Source organism: Artemia franciscana, chromosome 2 (assembly GCF_032884065.1).
Source record: "Artemia franciscana chromosome 2, ASM3288406v1, whole genome shotgun sequence".
Classification (NCBI taxonomy): domain Eukaryota; kingdom Metazoa; phylum Arthropoda; class Branchiopoda; order Anostraca; family Artemiidae; genus Artemia; species Artemia franciscana.
In genome coordinates this window covers 66296049-66316973 of record NC_088864.1, presented here as the reverse complement: position 1 = coordinate 66316973, position 20925 = coordinate 66296049, and the positions used below count along the sequence as shown (strand labels likewise).

Here is a 20925-nt window from a genome sequence, read left to right as displayed (position 1 = left end):
TTTTTTCTTTATTTTGTTCTTTTGTAGGTTCATGTTGAGGAAATCAAAGAGTTGGCGTCTGGGTCTGAAATTCCTATTTTTGTATGCACCTTGGGTTTCCCTACGATATCCTGTCCATTACATGTCTACGAGCCGAGGTATCGATTAATGATCCGACGCGCCATGGAAACGGGTACTAGAGAATTCGGAATGTGTGTTGCGTCAGACTCAGAGGCGAATGGGTCAGTATTTCTTTTTGTTCTGCGTACAAGTTTTGTTTTATTTTCTGATTTAATTTAAAAGTTAGCTTTGCTTTGAATTAATTTTAATTTTGAAAAATTCCGAAATTTCAAAGTTTAGATAAACTATATTTGATTTATTTGGTTAATTTGTGTATATATTTTGATGCACAAAAGTTTTCGTTTAATTTTATTTTTATTTCGTATATGAAGAGAACCAATGTCATGTTCAATTCTTTGCCCCTTTTATGGAAAGAATCAAGCTTGCCCCTTTTATGGAAAGTTTCAAGCTGCGTCCTACTCGCATTGGAAATTAAATCTTTTTAAAATTTCATTATTTTCTCGGTAAATAAAATCGTACTAACTTTCAAAAAAATTATATCTCATGATTAAAAAAAGAAATGTGAAAGGACCTTAATGGTGGTTTGTGTACCTCATTATATAGAGCAGGGCTTCTTAAACTATGGGTCGCGACCCCATTGAGGTCGCGTAGCAAAATTATAGGGTCGCGAGTGATAAAAATACAATTTAACAAAAAATGTTTTTTAACTTTAAAATTATTGTTATAAAGAAAAATAACAATCATCGTAGATAAATATGTCATAAAAACTTCTGGTTCGGAAAGACTGTTTATACCAGTATTTTTATTCCGATCATTATAACATTTGTATAAATTTACTATGAATCAGAAGATGTTATAGAAATTTATAAAAAAAATGTAGATTTATTTTTGTCAATCTCTTAAAACCGAAATAATCTTGATAAATATTAACAACAAAATTTCTAAGTGTTATTTCGAAGAGACTATAAACATTTCATGTTATTTTCATTGAGCCATTGTATGATTGCGAACGAAGTGCATGTTATTCCGAATTAGTCAGTTTAACCCTTCCGCGACCGACGGGACCTTACAATCCCGGCATGTAAAAATCCTTTGGGCGCTTCTTAATTGATTGATGGCACCAGAATTGAACGATGTGCTTCAGGGTGCTGTTAAGGTCATAAATTTTATTAAGAGCCATGCCCTTAACAGTCACTTATTTTCAAATCTCTCTAAGGATACGGATTTCAACTACACAACTTTGTTATTATATGCAGAAGTAAGATGGTTGTCAAGAGGTCAAAGTTTAAAAAGATTATTGTTATTAAAGGACAAGATCGAAATATTTTTAACTGAACGAAAATGTGAATTTGCTGCTTTTTTTTCAAAATGACTTGTCGCTATCCAAGCTGTGTTATTTGTCAGATATTTTTGCGAAGTTAAACGATCTTAACTTGTCTCTTCAAGGAAAAAATTGCGATATATTTACTTCAAACGATAAAATTGAAAGTTCGAAAAAATTTCGTTCGAAATGTTTTCCAGTGTCGACAATTTTGTAATTGCGAAAATTCATTGTAAAACTTTTATTGCAAAAACTGTTGTAGATCACTAGAAATACAGTTCCGGACGTATTTTATGTTAAATATTAATTGACAAAAATTAGTTTGGATTCAAAAGCCGTTTTGGATTGGCTTAAGTGAGATTGATCATCTGCCACTTAAAGCTCAAGAGGAATTTGCTAAGCTTTCGTGTGACTGAAACTTAAAACTACAATTCCAAAAAAAGCCCTTGACTGAATTCTGGATCGGAACTAGAACTGAATTTCCCACAATCGTCGATATGGCGTTAAATGTACTTCTGCCATTTAACACCACATATTTATGGGAAGTTACTTTCTCCGCTTTAACACACATTAAATCCCAATATCGTTCAGCGATAAAAAATGTTGAAGAGGTCTTACGTCCAGTGGTTTCAAACATTACACCAAGATTTGATTTGTTATGCAATAAAGAACAGGCACATCCATCTCATTAAGTTTTTAACGTAAACTTCAATTTAATATTTACCACGCAACTACTTGGATATATTCGAGAGAATTAAGACGGTCAGAATTCACTTTTGCTTTTGAAACTATAATAAAAACATTTCTATAACATTTTGTGCAAATTTAAATTTTAGATTTTTATATGTTTCAAAACGAATTCTAAATCTATATATTTTCATATGCATATGTATATTGTTACCTAATAAATATATCATCAAAAAAATAATAATTTTTTTTTATATTTGTTGGGGTCATTAAGAAACTCACAATCATAAATGGGGTCGAAAATTACAAAAGTTTAAGAAACCCTGATATAGAGGAAGAACAATATTTGTAACCTATACGAAAGAGCGTTTTCTGTAACTAATTGTTTTTAACTTGCATGTTTTTCTGAAGGTTTCTGAAAACAAGACATGTTTTTTCATGTGCCTTTGTAGACTTACCATGTTGGGGTGGGGACATCCGTATGATTTATTTGGTAAACAGTCCTTCACGTTTTTAACTCTGGAATGTTGCATAACTTTTTTTGTTGTAAATTGAGCTTTGGAGCCTTAAGAAGTCCTGCCTTAGAGGTCCAGCCTTTAGAAGGAAGATTCGTATGAATGAAATGGTTTTAAGCCACGGTTTTTTTCGGGGGGGGGGCTATAGACCTATCGCAGGGATAGGGATCCCCTTATTAGTAAAGACGGTGGATGCCTTGAAGATGTTAGAAGTAGAATAGCCAAGGCTCAGCATGATGTTTTTTCAGAAAAAAAGTTTAGAAGAACAGGAAGATCAGTCTGCGGACCAAGATTAGAATATTGGAAGCTGCAGTCAGTGATGACACTGGTCAAATATTGCTGTGGAGCATGGGTGCTCGAAAAACGGAGGAATATTTGTTCGATATTTTCCAGAGAAATTGCCTGCGGATCGTTTTGGGTACCAAACAGACTGACTATATCTCAAACAGTAATCTACACGAAAAATGTGGTTCAATCCCGCCTTCTAGGCCTATAATGAGATAAAGGTTGCGATGACTAGGGCACGTTCTGGGGATGAAGGATGACAGATTGCCAAAGATTGTCTTTTTCGGCCAACCGTCTAGGGTTAAACGGAAAACGGTTGGGGTGGGGGATGATGTAAAGAAAAATTTAAGGGAAATGAGGAACTTCCTTTGAGGGTGTAAAGAGGGAGGCTTTGACTAGATTGGGATGGAGGAGAAGCGACCATAGCTGTGTTCGCTTGGTGCTGGCTTGATGCAGCGGTAAGTTTTTAGTAATAGTAGTCGTAATATTTGCCTTTCCGTTTTCGAAAACATAACGTTTTCGAAAATTGCCTTTCCGAAAACATAACGTTTTCTTTACTTTATCTTCATATGAAATAAAGAAAAACATGGTTTTGTCTTGCAAGTTCTAGCTGTTATTAACGCCATCTAACATCTGTAGTAGACTTTTGCAAATAACATGCTAGAATAATTAAACATCTGCTGATGATAAAAACTATTATTTAATTTGTTTACGTCTGGCTATTAAACCTATGATAATTTTTTTTTCTTCGTAGTATGTTATTATAAAGGATTCATATTTCTTTTGTTGGAAGATAGGAAAATTATTTTCTCGAGCAAATGATAAGGGGACATTGAATGCGGTAACTCAAAAGGGGGCATGTGACACTTTCATAGAGCTTAGATTTACCTCCAACTCACTGAAACTATGTGAAAATAACTTATCTTCTTTGCTTCTAAAGATGTTTATAACTTTGTTTTTCGCTAAAAGGAGTTGTAGTTTTTTCTTCATTTTCATTCTCTTCTTATGTTTGGTTTTAATTCTTATATTTTTTTTTCAAAATATGCATTTTTCATATATTTTATTTTTCTTGAACCCTGTATGTTCAGGCTCACAGAAATAGTCGGCAATTCGTTTGTCGTACTTACCTATAAAATTACTATTCGAGTAAATGGCTTGGTCTTTATTATACAAAAAAAAAATTAAATAAATAAAAAAAAAAAAAAATAGAAAGACATTTTCTGGTTCTTCCACTACCATATAAAATTTGTGCATGCATACTTGATATGCCTCTGGTCAAATACTTTATAACTTCGGGCTTTCTTCCTTTATGTTCATCTCTGTCTAGTTTGCTTTGAAAGGGATTAACAGGCGCTTTTTCGATTATGATGTCCCTTGGGTGGAGAGGAAGTGTAGCATGTGACATAGCTGTTTTTTAAGGTCTCATAGCGCGTGTCTCCTTGTAGATTCGAGACACGCGCTATAATATCTCACGTTTCCTAGAGTTTCCGTGTTGCCTTGGTAACTGGTGATATTTATTCCATGACATTTTCAGGGTAAAATAACTTAATTCAGTTATTATTTAGTCTAATAAGAACTTTGTGCCATGGAACTTGTATTGGACCCATCTGTTGAGGGAAACGTGTCACTTCCAGCATCATTTATTTATAATAGGAAAGGATTTTCAAAATCGGAACATGCTTTTTTCACAATTCTGTAGGACTTAACTAATCTGCCAGATAATTTCAGATTTTTAGCAGTTATTATCATTAAATTGACATGGTGGACTGTTTTTTTTTTTTTTTTTTTTTTTTTTTTTTTTTGCACGCTTGTCATATTTCCTGGGACGATACTAGCACAAACGGCGAAAATAATTAGCCCAAAATGATTCTTTGGTCCAAATTTCAATATGCCATATTGAGTAATATCAGAGAGGAAAAGGAGAGGAATTGTATAGTTTAGACCATAAGAGTGATTCCAGTCTACGGCGGTGGCTCTGTTCAAATACACACATTCGATTAACTTCTTAGTTAACTCCATTTAAGCCAACTGCTTCAGTGCCACCTCAAAAAGATGTTCAAGTGGGAGCCGAGACTAAATAAATACACACAATTTCCTAAATAAAGCCCTGTCTTATTTCATTGAATTATTAATTAATAATTAAAGCGATGATGGCGATGCAAAATAACTTGAAAACTAACGATTTTTTTTAAAGAAAGTAAACACGCATTTTTTTTTTAATGGAAAAGTTAAAAGGATTTTTTTGGCAGAATATTCACGGTTGAGTAATTTTTTGTGCCACACATTGAGCAAGGTGTCTGTTGGAAGCTGATTTTGAGGGCCTGAATGGCCAGGAATTCTCAGTCCCTTGGACTGTCAGGGTTCAAGGGAGGCCGTGCACCGTCTTAAATTGTTTAATTTAAAGTAAAAGGACATCAATAAACTGGTGTCCAGAGGGGCTTTTTAAATTATCGATTAGTAGGCTACTTTTAGAACGCAAAACTTTTTCAAAAAAAGATTCTGATTAATTTTACTTTATAGGTTTGCTACTATCGGCACGATGTTAGAAATTCGTGATGTGCAGTTTTTCCCTGATGGAAGGTCAGTTGTAGACACAGTTGGTGGCAGACGATTCCGAGTCCTAAGGAGAGGCACTCGTGATGGCTATGCAACTGGGAAGGTCGAATATCTAAAAGATAATGCAGTTGAGGCTGACAAAGTTGAAGGTAATTATTATTTATATATCTATGAATATATAAATATATTAAAAGTATATAAATATATATATATATATATATATATATATATATATATATATATATATATATATATATATATATATATATATATATATATATATATATATATATATATATATAAAATATATAATAAAATAAAAATATATTAATAAAAAAATATATTATAAAACATGTAAATATATTTTAAATACTATTTATATTATTTATACTTGATGTCAATTGCAAGAGTTCTTTTGGGCTCTTTACAGAGGTATTCACTACCCCTTGGGATAGTGGGAACCAAATGCTCGGGTAATGACTAAGTTGAAGTCTGCTTTTCTTAGACATCCTTGCACACAGGGGATAGATTCCCACAACACAATATCTAAAAACTAGACATGTATGGATTTGACTCAGTTCTATGATATACTTGTAAGAAAATGCCTTTTTATCTGCCGCAAATCTCTCATTGAAAGGTTATCTTTTTAAGGACTTGTAGTGACTTTGTCTGAGTTAATATTGGCGCATTAAATACCGCCATTGAGGATGTGTGCGTGTGTTTGTGTGGGGGGGGGGGAGCAAAAGTTAACCAGAAAAAAGGAGGACGATAAAACTTTGATAAGGGACCAACTTTTCTGTCTCCTCAGATCTGTTTAAAACCAGTTCACTTCATTTTGATAAAATATTAGTACCTGTTTTAACAAATATAAAGCGCTTTCATTGATTACCTATTCGTTGGTTAATTACACCTCAATGGAACCCTCTCCCCCTGGGGGAATTTCTTGGCCTGTCCTTGATTATTGCTAGTCTACAAGTTATAGAGAGTACTGGTTTTAAATTGTAATTTAGGTTAACTGATAGTTCTTTTGTAGTTTTTTTTAAGACGAGTTTAATTTCAATGAAATTAAATTTCAATGAAATTATTTAATTTCAATGAAAACATTGCCAAATGAGTTTTGATGTAAATTTTTAGTTTCTTCACAAGTTTATTTTAGTAATCTCTTCAAAAAGTCAAAGCTTTTGTTAGATTTTACTTAATTCATTAACTTAAGTTAGTTGTTTGTTTCACTTAACATATGTTTTTCTTAAGTAAGACAGAATTAAATTCCGCTCTCTCGATCATTTTAAAAGAAGAAGAAAAGAAGTAAAAGAAAAGAATATTGATGAAAAATAATTTCATGTTGTATGAAGGGGGGGGGAGGCTGGATGTTTGAAAAATGTTAATTTTTTTAAGGAGCCAATATAAAAGAGTGTCGCTTAACTTTTCCGTATCGATACATTTGTATAAATACAATTAAAAATTACACTAATAACCATTTAAAATTATGCTTCGGTGGGGAAGGGGGAAGCTTGAAATATAATTCCAGATAACTCGGGGTGTATTTTACGATGCAGTAAAGATAAATGCTGTACATAACAAATGTCCCATTGGAATTTGGCAAAGTTCATTCATGCCTCTACTAACCTCTTCGTATGTCTATATTTACCATGCTTGTTTGTTGTTCTTAAAGATATAGAATATATATATTCTATATATATAATAATATATATAATAATATTTATCTATATAAATCTATCTTATCTATCTATATCTTATCTATCTATAAGCATATATATATATATATATATATATATATATATATATATATATATATATATATATATATATATATTTACCATGCTTGTTTGTTTTTCTTAAAGATATAGAATAAATTATCGAAATAGAGTCAGAATTTTTATCATTTTAGAGGTCAAACGACTTCATGATTGTTTGCGTCAGTCGGCAGAAAGCTGGTTAAACGGAATGCCGTCAAGTATGCGTCAACGAATATCTCAGCATTTTGGAAGTATGCCAAATCTAGAAGCCGATTGGATAACTTCACCTCAAGGCCCTGCCTGGCATTGGTGGCTTTTGGCAATTTTACCAGCCAGTAGCAAACATCAGGTAATTATCATATGTTGCTATGAAAAAAGCTGTAACATGAAACAGATTAGAAACAGGCTGTTTGGTTAAGAATTGTCTGGTTAAAATTACAAAATTTCGAATTGTGAATTAAATTTTGAAATTAAATTTAAAATACAACATCAAAAATTATAAAAAAATTCAAAATTGCAATTCTAAATGAATCATTTTAACTTTGCTTTCATAAGGTGGCACAAATTTTCATTGACGTTATCTTCCTTTCAAATTGAATTGTTTAAAATATGTACTAATTTTGTTATCACTTAGATTATTCTCACGATTGGAGATCGTTGATTCAAATTCTCATAATCAAACTGCCGACAAAAGGGGGATTTTTGCTGTCCGGACTTCAACTTTATAAATCGATTGTGAATTGCAGCAAAGGCCTAAGCTAATTCCAACTCAGAACAGGCAAGTTTCCTCCATCAAAAGATTAAAACATGTTTTTTAATACAACCTTAAAGATGCGAAACGAAATTTGAAATGGAAACTTTGCCTTTATCAAATACACTGTGAATAAGTGTTGGCGACTATGATCGGTTAAACAAAATAAAGAGTTAAGGAAAAAGAATTCAGAATTGATTTTTTCAACAAAAAACTGAACAAAAAAGGGAAGATTCACCGTCGTATACCACTTGATGGGTTCTTTGGCCGGGAAGGCAAGGAGACAGAGAAAAAAGAGAGAAAACACAAAGAATAAAATGAAAAATATACGCCAAATAAAAAATAAAATAAAAAATAGTGAACTTTCGTCCACTATTCGTTACCAGCGGCAAACCAAGCCAGAGTTAGGTACTATAAACAAAATATTACTGATATAGATTTTTTGACATGACTAAAAGACATTCACCCTAGAAGGCATGAAAAAGAGAATAATCTAAAAAAGGCTAAAAATTGCTTAGAATTCACAAGTCTTTAACAATTTGCTTTGAAGTAACCAAAAGAACGACGCTCTCTAGTTGGCTCAGGCAGGGTATTTTAGGCTTCATGATATGCAGGCAATGTATTAAAGTCCGATCTGACTGAATAAGATAAACATATTGCCTAAATTGTGAAGACAATATGAAGAATGATCAGAGACAAGAGATGGAATAGTTCTGAGAGTTGCAGTTTCATCGTCGTTTGATGAAGAAGTGAAATAGAAAGATGAACAAATATTACGCGACTTCGAATCAAGCCATGGTTTAGCAGCAGAAAGAAAGCGGTCTCAGAAAGGAAAAGATTGACATTCAAATAGTTGATCTTCAAGAAACGAAAGGTAAAATTAAACAATAAAATAGTAGTTTCAGAATTAATCCTGGAAAATATGTTAAGAATTCCGAAACTCCTCGATATCTTCATTTTAATTAGACTAATGTGATGCATGAAGGAGAAATTTCTGTGAGGTAGAATACCAGGAAACCAGACCTATCAGACTTTAGATCTAACAAGAGAACACACAGCAAAAACATGGATTTCAGACGGTTTGGCCAGCCTGAGAAACCTATGAGAGAATCAGAAAGCTCGATTTTTCAACATTAGGGACCAACAATAAAGAGTTATTCTCTAAAATAAATTGACCACGCTAGGCTCTCTGTGGTCGTTTCGTTAACGTCGTCACTAAGTGTAAAGGCTTAACCAAAAAATAACAAGGTCGTTCAACTCTTAGGCGAAAATTTTCTGTCCATGAGCAACACTATTTTAAAAGTGCCTCTGATGTAATTTGGCAGCATCAAAGCAGCGTTCCATGCGATTTTCTGCGATCAAGCGATTTTATGGGACACATCGTCCCATGCAATTTTCGGACTGTAATTCTCATTTATTGGTTATCGGCATGCCGGCACGCTAGGCTCTGGCAGCAACACTAAGTGTAACATCGTCAGTGAAAGCAACTAGAACGTCCTCGTCCATTGATAGCGATCTTCATTTTTGGTGTGGAAATATTTGAGGTGGTTACGACAGCACACTCTTGCTTTTTGGTTCATCACCGCAACAATAACCGCATGAAGAGCCAAACTGGCCATGGAACTTAGCCTGGGGTGCACCAAACTCAGCTTGAGATGGTGAGCAGAAAAGAGGTCCATGGAGGTAACCCTTCCAGACTTATAAGATGTGGATAAATACGTTTGAACGTTCCCTCTCATACTAAAGCGAGACAATTAAGAAATTAAAATTTGTTGGATCAACGAATCAAAAGCCTTACAGACAACAAACATTTAGCCGTAGGAATAAAACCAGAAAAACCATGTGGAAAATTCAAAAGAGTTGTACAGGCTTGCTTCGTGGAATAATTAGCTTGGAAGCCAAACTGAAAACCATGAAAACAAATATTTTGCCTCTAAAAACATAAGCAGACATAGTAAAAGCAGCATAGCCTTTTCAAAAAAAAAAATACTGAATACACACTGTAATTAGACTTATAATATTGGCCGATAATTAGCCTGGTCACTCTTGGTCCACTTTTATATCAAACAAACACTCGAGTTCGCGTAAGTGAACCGCGAAAATTTGTATTTTCAAAATACAGGTTGCAAGTTAGGTCAGGGGATTCTAGAACCATTTCAAGTAAGAGGACCACTGGTCCTCTTGTTTTTCAAGTACTAGCAAAATAAGAGGTAAATGCGGCCGGAGCTTTCAGTTAGTCCTTAGCAATGAAACCGTCAACCTACAAACCAAAATGTTAGCCTTTTTATTTATTGTGACGGTATAAGCAGCTTAAATTGCTGGTATAACCAATTTTAGGACGAAGGTAATGAAAAATCATAAACGATTACTGGCTTCTTGAACACCTTTATATTTATGCTTGCGTCAAAATCCTTCCTTAAACCATAGGAAAAACCGTGAAGACATAATAACAAAAAGACAATTTTTCTTTTACAGCGTATGTACGCATGATTTTTTTTTAAAGGGAAGGGCAAAAAAATACAAAATGAGCCACTTTGTTAGACAGAAGCGATAACAGTAGTCATCAGTGGTCAGATATGTGATGACAGTGGTCAAATATGGCTCTGAACCATTAGATTTTTTCCAGAGAAATTGCCTAAGGGTTGTTCTGGGTGCCTGGCTGACTGACCAAATTTCAAACAGTAGGCTGTATGAAAAATATGGTTCAATCCCGCTTTCTAGGAATATGATGAAAGAATGATTGAGATAGCTATGGCACGTTGTGCGGATGACATATTGCTGAAGATTGTCCTTTTCGGCGAACCGTCTAGGACTAAACGGAAAGCAGATCATCCTCGTCTGGGGTGGGAGGACGTCCTGAAGAAAGAATTAAAGGAAATGGGAACTTCCTGGGAGGGTGTAAAAAGGGAGAGGCTTTGAATAGATTGGGAAGGAGGAGCGTGTGTGGCTGTTTTGGCCTCAGGTGGATTGGTGCTGCGGTGAGTTGTTAGTAGTAGTAGTAGTTCGAACAGCAAAAACTCTTTTTTTTCCCAACTTGAAGTAAGACTTAGAAAAAAATTCATAAGAATTGAGGGTTAATGATTATTCAAATCATGGCCAGGAAGTCTTTTTCTATATTCTCGGAAATTGTTATGCGAGTTGATGCCACAAAGTTTCATTTTCTTGATTTTACTACTTTCTATAAATAGTAACAAAAAATTTGTCAACAAAATAGGTTTTTTTACAACTGATTTGGGAGGTCGTAATTATAGTCTGTTATATAGACTAATGTAATGTGGTAAATTGTGCAATGATAATTAGTAATAGAATAATTTATTTGTGATCCACTTGAAACAGCAGAGTATAAAACAAACACACAGAAGAAAAAAAAAACAACTGATAACACGTTAAATTACTGTAGAAAACATTTTAGAAGACCATGAAAAGGGTTAATAGTAAAATGTATCGAGTCGGATAGTTTCTGGTGTAGCACTTTAAGTCCATTTAATAAATTTGGATCCCCGAAATTTGTTACCATATCACTGTTCTTGTACCAGGGAGGAAGATACAACAAAAATCGGAGGAAACGAAAATAAGATGACTTGAGAGCCTTTAAATCTTTTCTTTTTAAAACAGGATACAATCCAGAAAGATATAAAACCGAGTGATCACAAAAGCAAGAATAAATTTGTGAAAGGGGTTTGCGGTTGTATTTCCCCCTGTTCGCAACAATTTTAGTATAACCCACTTGAAGTTTAACCTTAGCATCAGAATCATTTTTATTACGAAAAGAGATTAAATTCGGTAGTAGTTTACCATAATGCTAGTTTTCCGTTATTTTTGTTCTTTGTTTTACCTTTTTGGATGTGAAATTTGTCAATATAATTTTAATAAGAATGTGTACATTTTAAGATTCAGGTTCTATATTTCAGGGTTTATTGCTACATTAAAAAAAATATATAATAATTTGAGTTTGTTTAAAGCATGAAATTCAAAGGTTGCACAGTGCCTTACAACATGCTTGCTCCATTCCGTAGTTTCCTTGTTCTGACCCAGTTTGTTAAATATTAAGTAATAGAACACAATGTTTTAGATAAGGTGGGTAATAATAGACCCACAATTACATAATGAATTGACAGCTTTTCAAATGCAAAAATAAACTATTTTATTTTTGAAGGGGTTTGAACCCACTTTTCTGGACGAAGGTGGAGGGATGGGGGTTGAGGATTGGAACAATTGATTTTTCAGGTTGAATTGTCCATTTGTTATCTTTTTCTATTATTTTTTTTCTTTATAGGTTTGTTGTGTTTCGTTTATTCAGTTTTGTTTTAAATTGGTTTTAATAACTATTCAGCACTCCTGGTCAGGGCCATACGCAGGGTGGTTCATGTCTTGAACCTCGTGAAACTCTATTTTTTTTAAATTTAACTGATCTTCAACTGAACTTGCCATTTGAATTATTATTTTTTTATCATTGCATCCCCGCCTTCCCCCGACTGATTTTTAATATTGGCCTTCCGGAAAATAAAACCCGCGCACGCGCCTTCCCGTGATTGTGTCTTCGAGGAGGGTACGGGCCCGTAACCTCCTCCCTTTGCATGTACACTGCTCCCTGTCAGGCTGTTTACTTCAAACAAGGTCTATTCGTTGTTTTTCTACTTCAGTTTTCAGTGAAATAAGGCCTTTTAGCTAATTAATAGATTATTACATAATAATGACCTTCATGTATTTTTGTATATGGGCTTACGCATGTGAGATCCTATTATACACCAAACAAACCACTCATAATACCTGTATTCACACACGTTTTAAGAAATTGACTGTGGATTTCCTGTATGAAGTCGGTATTTTTATGTAATACAAGCAGGAATGGAACCATGAATTTTACTCTTGAAATGTGATTCGTCGCCACGTGTCGTGAATGTTTTCGACTAAAGGCTAAGTGACGTAATAAGTCTCACTTTCTTTTATCTACTCGAATTCTATTTCAAACGACCAGTAAGATCTGTGAGTTACGTAAGTATATTGAGGACGGCTAAGAGCTTAATAGAGAGTTTTATAAAGATAGCAACTGAACATTTAGAGTACAACACTAAGCTATAGAGTGAGAGTCTAGGTTAAGTGCGGCTCTTCACTAAAAAGTTCCTGAAATAGGCGAATAAAACTTTCAGGAATAGATCTGCAGTTCCATTTTGCGTCCAGAAAGGTCCTTTACGATGGGTTACCCATTTATCGCCATCGGGTGTACTTCTTCGAACGCCAAGTGTGCCATACAGTTCCGTCACGTTCGGTACAGTCCCTAAAACACTTGGCATACTCCCCAGTTCGGCCACGCTTGGCACTCCACCTGGTCTTTATGATTTGAAAATGGGTAAAGCCTCGGTCTTTCTGCTCCCTCGCCCATCCTTTGTCCCCCCCCAGCTTATGTATACAATTGCAGAATTGACATGCTATTTTAAGCATTTTAGCATCCTCTTTATCTAGTTAGATTATTCAGTTTAATTTAGTTTTATTTTTTGATATTTCGTGGCGTAACACCCGATTGAAACAATTATACCAGAAACGAAGTTGATCGACAAGTCCAAAGAGTACGTAAATAGGTTCCGAGACCCCACTGATGATACATGACGTGTGAAAAAACGAAAAACGAGAAAAATGAAGAAAAACAAACCAAATGAGAATAATTTTTAGCCAAAGAATAGACGAAAACCAAAGTAGATATTTCGTCTCTTACTTAGAAACTTCGTAAACCAGTCATATAAATACCCTGAAATTCTAGAATACATTTATTTCCCAGTTACTAAGGAGGCTGTACACTAAAAGTTTACAATATATTGGTCTGATTTTTTTTATTCTTTTTAATTTACCTCTTTTCTTTTATAAATTGTTAGCTTTCGGATTATTCCAGTTCTTAGTGAAATCTTCGAAGGTCAATTTTCCGTGCACCCCCTAACTTTAAGCCGCATCTGCTTAAAACTTGTTTAATGCAGGTTATGTGTTGAGATTATTCTTGACAGCTGAGGTGTACACTAGGTCATAGGGGTTGTTCAATTAGAACATTTTTCTGAAGGATGGCGAGGGGGGATCCGAAATACGTGGTTATATCTTGTTGAACATTTATATATCAACGCATCAACCATTGGTTAATCATTATATAACCATTGGTTTTTAGAAATAATCTTGGCAATCAATACCAGCAATTTGTAGTGCAGTAGATAAATTGTTTGCTATCTCAGAGGGACCGGTCCGCTGTTTTCACATTTAAGACCCTGAATTACATCCATGGTTATTTTTCCAATGATTATGTAAATCTAGTTTGGCTTTTGCTTTTTGCGTTCACAGACTTCTATCATTAAGGGGCTAGTTCGTTTTTAATCCTCACAAATATTTACATTGGCGCTGCAAAAGGTCCTAAACTCTCAAAAGAGTATTTTCCATGAACTGTGTGCGTACAAAGCGAGGGGATAGTGAAACTCAGGTCCTAAGAAAGCCTCCTGAAAGCAAGCAAAATAGACATACACGAAGAGTGCTAGCATGGCACTAGACCCTTGACAATCCCTGTCCCACCCAAAAAAAAATGACAAAAGGCATAAGGCTTTTTTCCATGATGTCTTAGAATGTCTTACCTAATTCGTCTTTTTTCCCTTTTCCATAAATAAACGTTAGCTTACGTGTTCACCAATGCCCACTCCTCTGTTTGTGTTGTCAATTAGAACGCTCTTTGTGTTTTATATACAGGTAGCTTAGGCCAACAATCAAAGGCTTTACTAGCCAAAATATTTTTTTTTTTTTTGGGGGGGGGGGGTTTGCGTACTGGATAGTCATTTTACCGAATACTTCGGATTATATTGTTATTGAAATTGCTTCTTTTTTCATACCGACTGAGACTGATCTTCTTTCATTGAATTTACGTAATTTATTTCCTTCAGCTAATATACCTAAAATCATATCAGTCCAAAATAGCAGTAAAATAGTGGCATTTTGTGCCACTATTTTACCAACTCCAATCTGTTCAACAGGTGTATGAAAAGATTTGGAGGGGTGGCCCATTCTTGACACCTTTGGGTACAATCACGTGGCATGATGCTATAACTGATATTACACATAAATAGTTTCTTATGAAAGATAATTAATTTTTCTCTTGAATGACTTAAAAAAACAAGAAAATGAAAAAATGCCTGTGAGAAGAGTACACCTCACATATTTGGTGTAAGCCTACTTGTTCATTTGTTTGCCCATCATGTGTTTAGTAGTAAATGCATTTTTTATATATGCTTTCTTTTTTATAAATGACCTTGTAAAGTAAGGGATGATCCCAGGTCACAAGTTTTATTTTGTAAGTTTTATTAAGGGTGGGGGGGGGGGGGTCCTAACTTTTGAACGTTATTATATACTATTAGACTGCTAGCACTACTTCTTATGTTTTTACAGGTTTATTCGTTTCGAAAAGTAATGCTTAAAACAAAAAGGTCGGTAAAAACGATGCACAATATAATGTTTTTATTTTTGTATCGTTTTCTTCATTGGAAATATATCTTATCCCATAATACCCGATAAAAAAATAAATTATTGTTAAGTCAGATATTCTTTTTTTGCAACTTGATATTATGTTTTTAATTATATATCTGTAGTTGTATGTTACACTGCTAAGGTATAGTGCATTACTTTACTATTACTACCGTCGCATTTATATATTCGTGCAACGTCAAGTCTCCCGACGTTAATACAGCTGCGCACGCTCTCTTTCCACCCTGTTTTGTTTTAACTTTCACTCTTTATACCCTCCGACGAAATTTGAAATTACTTTAAACACTTGTTATGATCTCCCACCCCTATTTGAGGATGCCCTGGGAATGACCGAAAACCAATGTTTCGATTTCCAACAACTAATTAATGACTAATTAACAATAATAATTAATGTACTTATCCGAACTACTGTTATGCGAACACCACGCCAACTTAGGGGCCATTTGATTGACCAAACATCGTACAAAATACCGATAAATTGCAGCAGTGCATTACCATTGTTATTTTCCTCCCCTATACCTAAGGAAGGATTCCATCTATCCCTATTTTTACTGGCCTGGGCATCGAAGTCTTCTAACAAAATGCAGTATTTCTACCTGGGACCTAGTCTATTCGTTCCTGTAACTCTTCTGCAATTTGTTGCTACACGAGGTTACATAATGGCATCTTAGAGACATACCAATTGATTCCAAGATGCAAGGTGGGATATCTCATCTCATTATCCCATTCAAGATGACCTGTTACTCACCTAGGTAATCCTAGGCCTAAAATAACACCTCTAGGTCTAAAAACTCAATACAAAAAAGTTTGGGTCATCAAAAACTTCGACTGAACAAAATTTGAGCTATCAAAGCTCTACAGCAGTAAACCTAAAACATGTGGACACGATTAAGACATAAGTAATGGATTCATCGAGTGCTTATTTTGAGTGATGGGAGTTTCAAAGGAACATTTTGACAGAGGTCTTTGAAAAAGTGTTAAATGTGGGCGTTGTGAATATCGACTTATTCCCCCTTTTTTGTCATTTAGTCCCTCTGTTGGCTATATTTCTCATTTAGTTCAATTATTTATCCTTTTTGTTCTTCTCTTAGTGTCAAGCAAAACCAGCAGATTTTTCATTTTTATTTATTTTTTGTGCAAGTTATTTATTTCCTCTTTTGTGTAATTTATTTATTTCGTGTAATTTATTGTGTAATTTATTTTTGTGTAATTTATTGTGTAATTTATTTTTGGGTAGTTTATTTATTTCCTCTTTTCTTGCAGCTGACCATCCTTAGCATGACAGATCTCAAAGAAAGACTCGAAGCTCTCGCCAAAATTGTGGCATTGCTCCGACGGCGGCAAACATGACTGTGTCTAGAAGTTGTTTCCATAATTGGCGCTGTTATTTCCCTAATTGGCGCAGTTTCTGTAATGCTTAAATTCTTGTTTAGTCGGGAACGGGTCTGAGAACGATTTTCGTGACATGGATTTATGATAGAGCTTAGTGTGTATTAAAATCAGTGGTTATGTTTGTAGGATATTAAACATTATTGATGAAAGTTAACTACTGTGTTTTCCATCCCAACATTAGAAATTTCCTAAAATCTTTGTAAGTGGACTGTTTCACCCCTTTTGTTAATGCTACTGTGAAATTTTGTTCTAATAAGTGTTGATGAATCCCCCTGTGACTGGCTCGAAGGACCCCTTCATTTGCTAGAAAATCTGATAAATTGTGGTCCAAAATGCACTTTTGTCCCCCCCCCCCCCCACTGGGAGTGGGGATTGGAGCTATGTTCACTTATACAGATAGCTATTTATGACAAAATCTAGAATTTTCTTATGTATGTAAAGTTTACATGGTTAATGACAAGTTGTTATTTCTTAATTTAGCAAAAGTGTAGTTGTGTACTTTAAATGTTTTTACCTGCATAATTTCTGCCTTTCGCTTCTTGCTTTGACACTGGAAATTAATTATGTTGAATTAACAGTAAATTCAAAAAAAAAATCCAGCTTCCTTCCTTTTATGCATTTGTTCAAGGCTTTAAATTCACTTTAAAAAATTACAAAAATTAGGTCAAAACACGAAAACATATTTCAGTGTTCGTGTTTTGAGACGTTTCAGACCTTAGGTTTTTCAAACTAAAAGCGACTGTATTTATTAAATATGGATTTATTTTATCCCTGTTTTTCAACTAAAAATTATTTCTAGATTAGTCGTTACTTAAGTGTTCTTCACTCTGACTTTTTGAACTTTGATATTTTAACTTAATAAAACTAAAATAAATAGAACTTGAACTCGAGAAAACTCTAATACTAGATTTTCGGAAATGCGCACAATAGAGGTTTCAGCTCATCCAGTTTAATTTAATATGATGCTTAATGGCTTGAGCAAACGTATTTTCTTAATCTAACGTTAATGCTTTGCGAACTTTAAATATTTGTCGAGAGAACGCGGCCTTTTCTCTAAAAAAAAGAAAAAAGAGAAAAACAATTCATCATTCTCTCACGATGCTCTTAAAAAGCTAGAAGAAAACGCAATGTCTCTCCAGCCTAGTAGATACACTGTTTATTGCCACTAGTTTCGTTTTATTGATTAGCAAAGTAATTGAACCCCTATAAACCTCCTTTTTGGTTTATACTAATCTAAGAATAAATCAATGCTTGTTCTTTTTTTTTACTGTAGCCTAGTTTCCTAGGCTAGCCTAGCCTAGTTTCCTCATGCTGCAATTGCACAAAGCTTTTTCAATCTCGTATGATATTTTCCGGTTTTGGACGGCCATCCGACTAGACTGGAGGCCCAGGGGCTTCAATTCAGGAAAATGTAGGGACGAGAGGCAAAGTGCATTTTTCAAAGTCTAGGGGGGGACAGTTTTTTTTAATGAAACCAAAAAAGGTTATCTTTAAAGGGAAATACCAGAAAAAAGTATTTTTTAAAATTTAAGAAGAAGCAATCATCTCCTTCCCACTAATTGATACCCTGGGATCGTAGTTCTAGCCTCTGAAGTACTATATAGTAAAATATTCTGGGCTATGATGTTTCACCAAATAACTTCCCAAAAATTTGTATTAAACAGTGTTTCTTCAAATGAGTGTTAATAAGGTATTATGTACAACCTCTGTCCACGCCTTCGGCGTGTTGTGCAATTTATTAAACTTTTCTGTGTTTCACAGTATATCTTTTGAAAAATATGAGAACTAACTCAATAAACGATTATAATCTAATCATTTCACGAAATTCTTGTTTTGTTCTCACCAGTGCTAAGGATACTAAACGAAAATTTTTAAGCGTATCATGTATTTTAGATCACCAATGTCTTTTTGTTATACAAACTAAAAAACAGGTTCGAATTTTGATGGATATCTTCAAGTTGATTCATAGATTTACTGCAAATTTGCTTAACTATAGTCTCTGTAAAATAGCTTATTTTTTAAATGTAAAATTAGATTTGTTCAGAGGAGGTGGGGGGGGAGACTTTGGACCCGTGCTCCTCTTCCTGACATCTGGAGTTTGTATGTTTTTTATCATAATTTCCTCATTTTCTGTTAAGTGTTCCTGCGTTCTTTTTCAAATTCTTTACCCCCCCCCCCCTTCCAAAAGTCGCCAATCCCTTTCAAACAAAATCATGAGTACGCGCCTTTGTACAAATGTGAACCGTGATCTCGGTAGTCCTAGAAAAAATTGGTAATTTAATGGAAAAGAAACTTTGTTAAATAAACCACAATTTTTTTTTATCGAATAGCATAGTTCACTCTTATATTGCTTGTCTTTGCATCAAAAATATAAGCTGCTATTTAACGATCATTGGCAAAACTTAGGGATTGGCCTGTTGAGGTTAGGAGTTTGGTGCTCGTTCTGTGACTTACGCTGGCTTATATCTTAGGGCCCATTTTCTTGGGGATGTCGGTTCAATTCATGCTTACTTCCCATTGTCGTGAAAATAACCATTTGTTCAACGAGTAGGTTGGTATTTCCATATAGATCTGCTTCTTCGGTATTGCCAGCTTCTTGGTCTAAGTTGCGTCGCCTAAAAGTGAAAATGCGCCGAAAGCTCCATTTTTCTAGCGAAAATGCACCGAATGAATTATTTTCCCCTAAAAAAATGCACCGATTCGAAAAATTAAATGCTCAACCGTCTCAAAAAAGCGCCAAAGTGGCGGAATGCCACTTCCACCACGTCCGGTCACTCTGAGGCCGAGCTGAACTAAGAGCTCTTCGTTAAGTTCAACAAGAAATGGATGAAGGGAGGATGGAGGCAAAAATATTTATTTCTTTGAACGAATCTAGCCTGAAACCTCAGGTTGTCGTGGATGGATGAGTCCCATCCAGCTCTCATCCTCGTGTAAATGGGTCCTTACTGTTACTAAGGAAAAAGGAAAATTGCGTAGTATAGCACCATTCGGTACCTCTATAATTGTTCGTTGGGCAAATATCGTTAACGAAAGTAATTCGGAAAATTTAGAATATGTGTAGAGGTAACCTCAAATGCGCAAGGAATTGAAGGCGTGCTAGATTGCTAGCAATTGAGTCGGTAGAAATGCATCTTAAAGATACAAAAATTTATTTTTCATCTGATGTAACATGTTGGCAAAATGAACTTGAATATTTGGCAAACCAATGATTTTCGAGTAACCAAAAAAGCAAAAAAGAAGAAATGCTAACTAACAAAACTTTTATAAATTCTAAATGAGATTGAGTTAAATTATTCCTGACTAAAAAAACGTCACTGGTCCTGAATTAATAACAGTAAGATGAAGCTAAAAAATTTTGCCTGTGGGAAAGTCTGAACCACTTCGAATTCTTCAGTGTTATTTTGCCAACATGTTAAGTCTAGCAATGCAAAGTCTTCGTGTTTACCAATTGTGGTTAGAATGTTCGAAGGGACATCTTGTTTTCGGAAAACTGCTGCCAATTAGATGATTGTCCATTCTGCATAATCCATGGAAAACACCATCATTTCTATATCGTAATTTTAGTCAAATTGTGAAAATCCATGTTTTATATAAAATATTAATAAAATTATTGTACTTGCATTTTAAAGTGTTTCTTCTAGATATTGCTTTAGTTCTTTAAGTCCTCTTTCGGACTAAGCGTTAATCTTTTGCTGTCATTCCTTGTGGCTGATGTATCTGCTACCACCCATTTTTCAACTTTCTGCCTTTCGATTTGTTTATAACTTCAACTCTGGCACATAGACAGGGTGTAAAGAAACTCACAGGGCCCCCAAATCTCCACATTCTTACGATCCATCCCATAAATTATTAATTGCCTTATAGTTTACCGTTTTTTTTCTTTGGATCCGTGCCCTGTCTCTTCTTCCCTTTAGAAAGGTAGGACCTCTTGGCAATAAATTTTTGCGCGCGTGCTTGGTCACACATATAGTATCTTATGGTGCTTCCCATTAGCATTACCACACCGAAAAAATAAAATGGAGTTCGTGTTGCCTGTAAGAAGACTGACCCAAATATTAACTAAAATAATTTATGGTGACTTTATATACCTTGACA

The 20925-nt window shown here is 34.5% G+C and overlaps 1 protein-coding gene and 1 long non-coding RNA gene across 5 annotated transcripts in view; one reads left to right on the top strand and one right to left on the bottom strand.

Moving 5' to 3' along the window:
- LOC136043976 (LON peptidase N-terminal domain and RING finger protein 3-like) overlaps nucleotides 1-20451 on the top strand; it is a 95533-nt gene extending 75082 nt beyond the window's left edge. For all 4 annotated transcript variants that reach the window (XM_065729059.1, XM_065729060.1, XM_065729061.1 and 1 more), the window contains 4 exons: nucleotides 28-221; nucleotides 5389-5573; nucleotides 7334-7530; nucleotides 16702-20451. In XM_065729059.1, the coding sequence (XP_065585131.1) occupies nucleotides 28-221; nucleotides 5389-5573; nucleotides 7334-7530; nucleotides 16702-16788 (663 nt within the window). In that variant the 3' untranslated portion in view covers nucleotides 16789-20451. The remainder of the gene's footprint in view (nucleotides 1-27; nucleotides 222-5388; nucleotides 5574-7333; nucleotides 7531-16701) is intronic.
- LOC136043978 (uncharacterized) lies at nucleotides 4016-12735 on the bottom strand. The gene is made up of 2 exons (XR_010621766.1): nucleotides 12703-12735; nucleotides 4016-5536 (listed from the first exon to the last, which is right to left on the bottom strand). It is a non-coding gene; the product is annotated as an uncharacterized LOC136043978 (long non-coding RNA).
- Nucleotides 20452-20925: the final 474 nt, after the last annotated feature.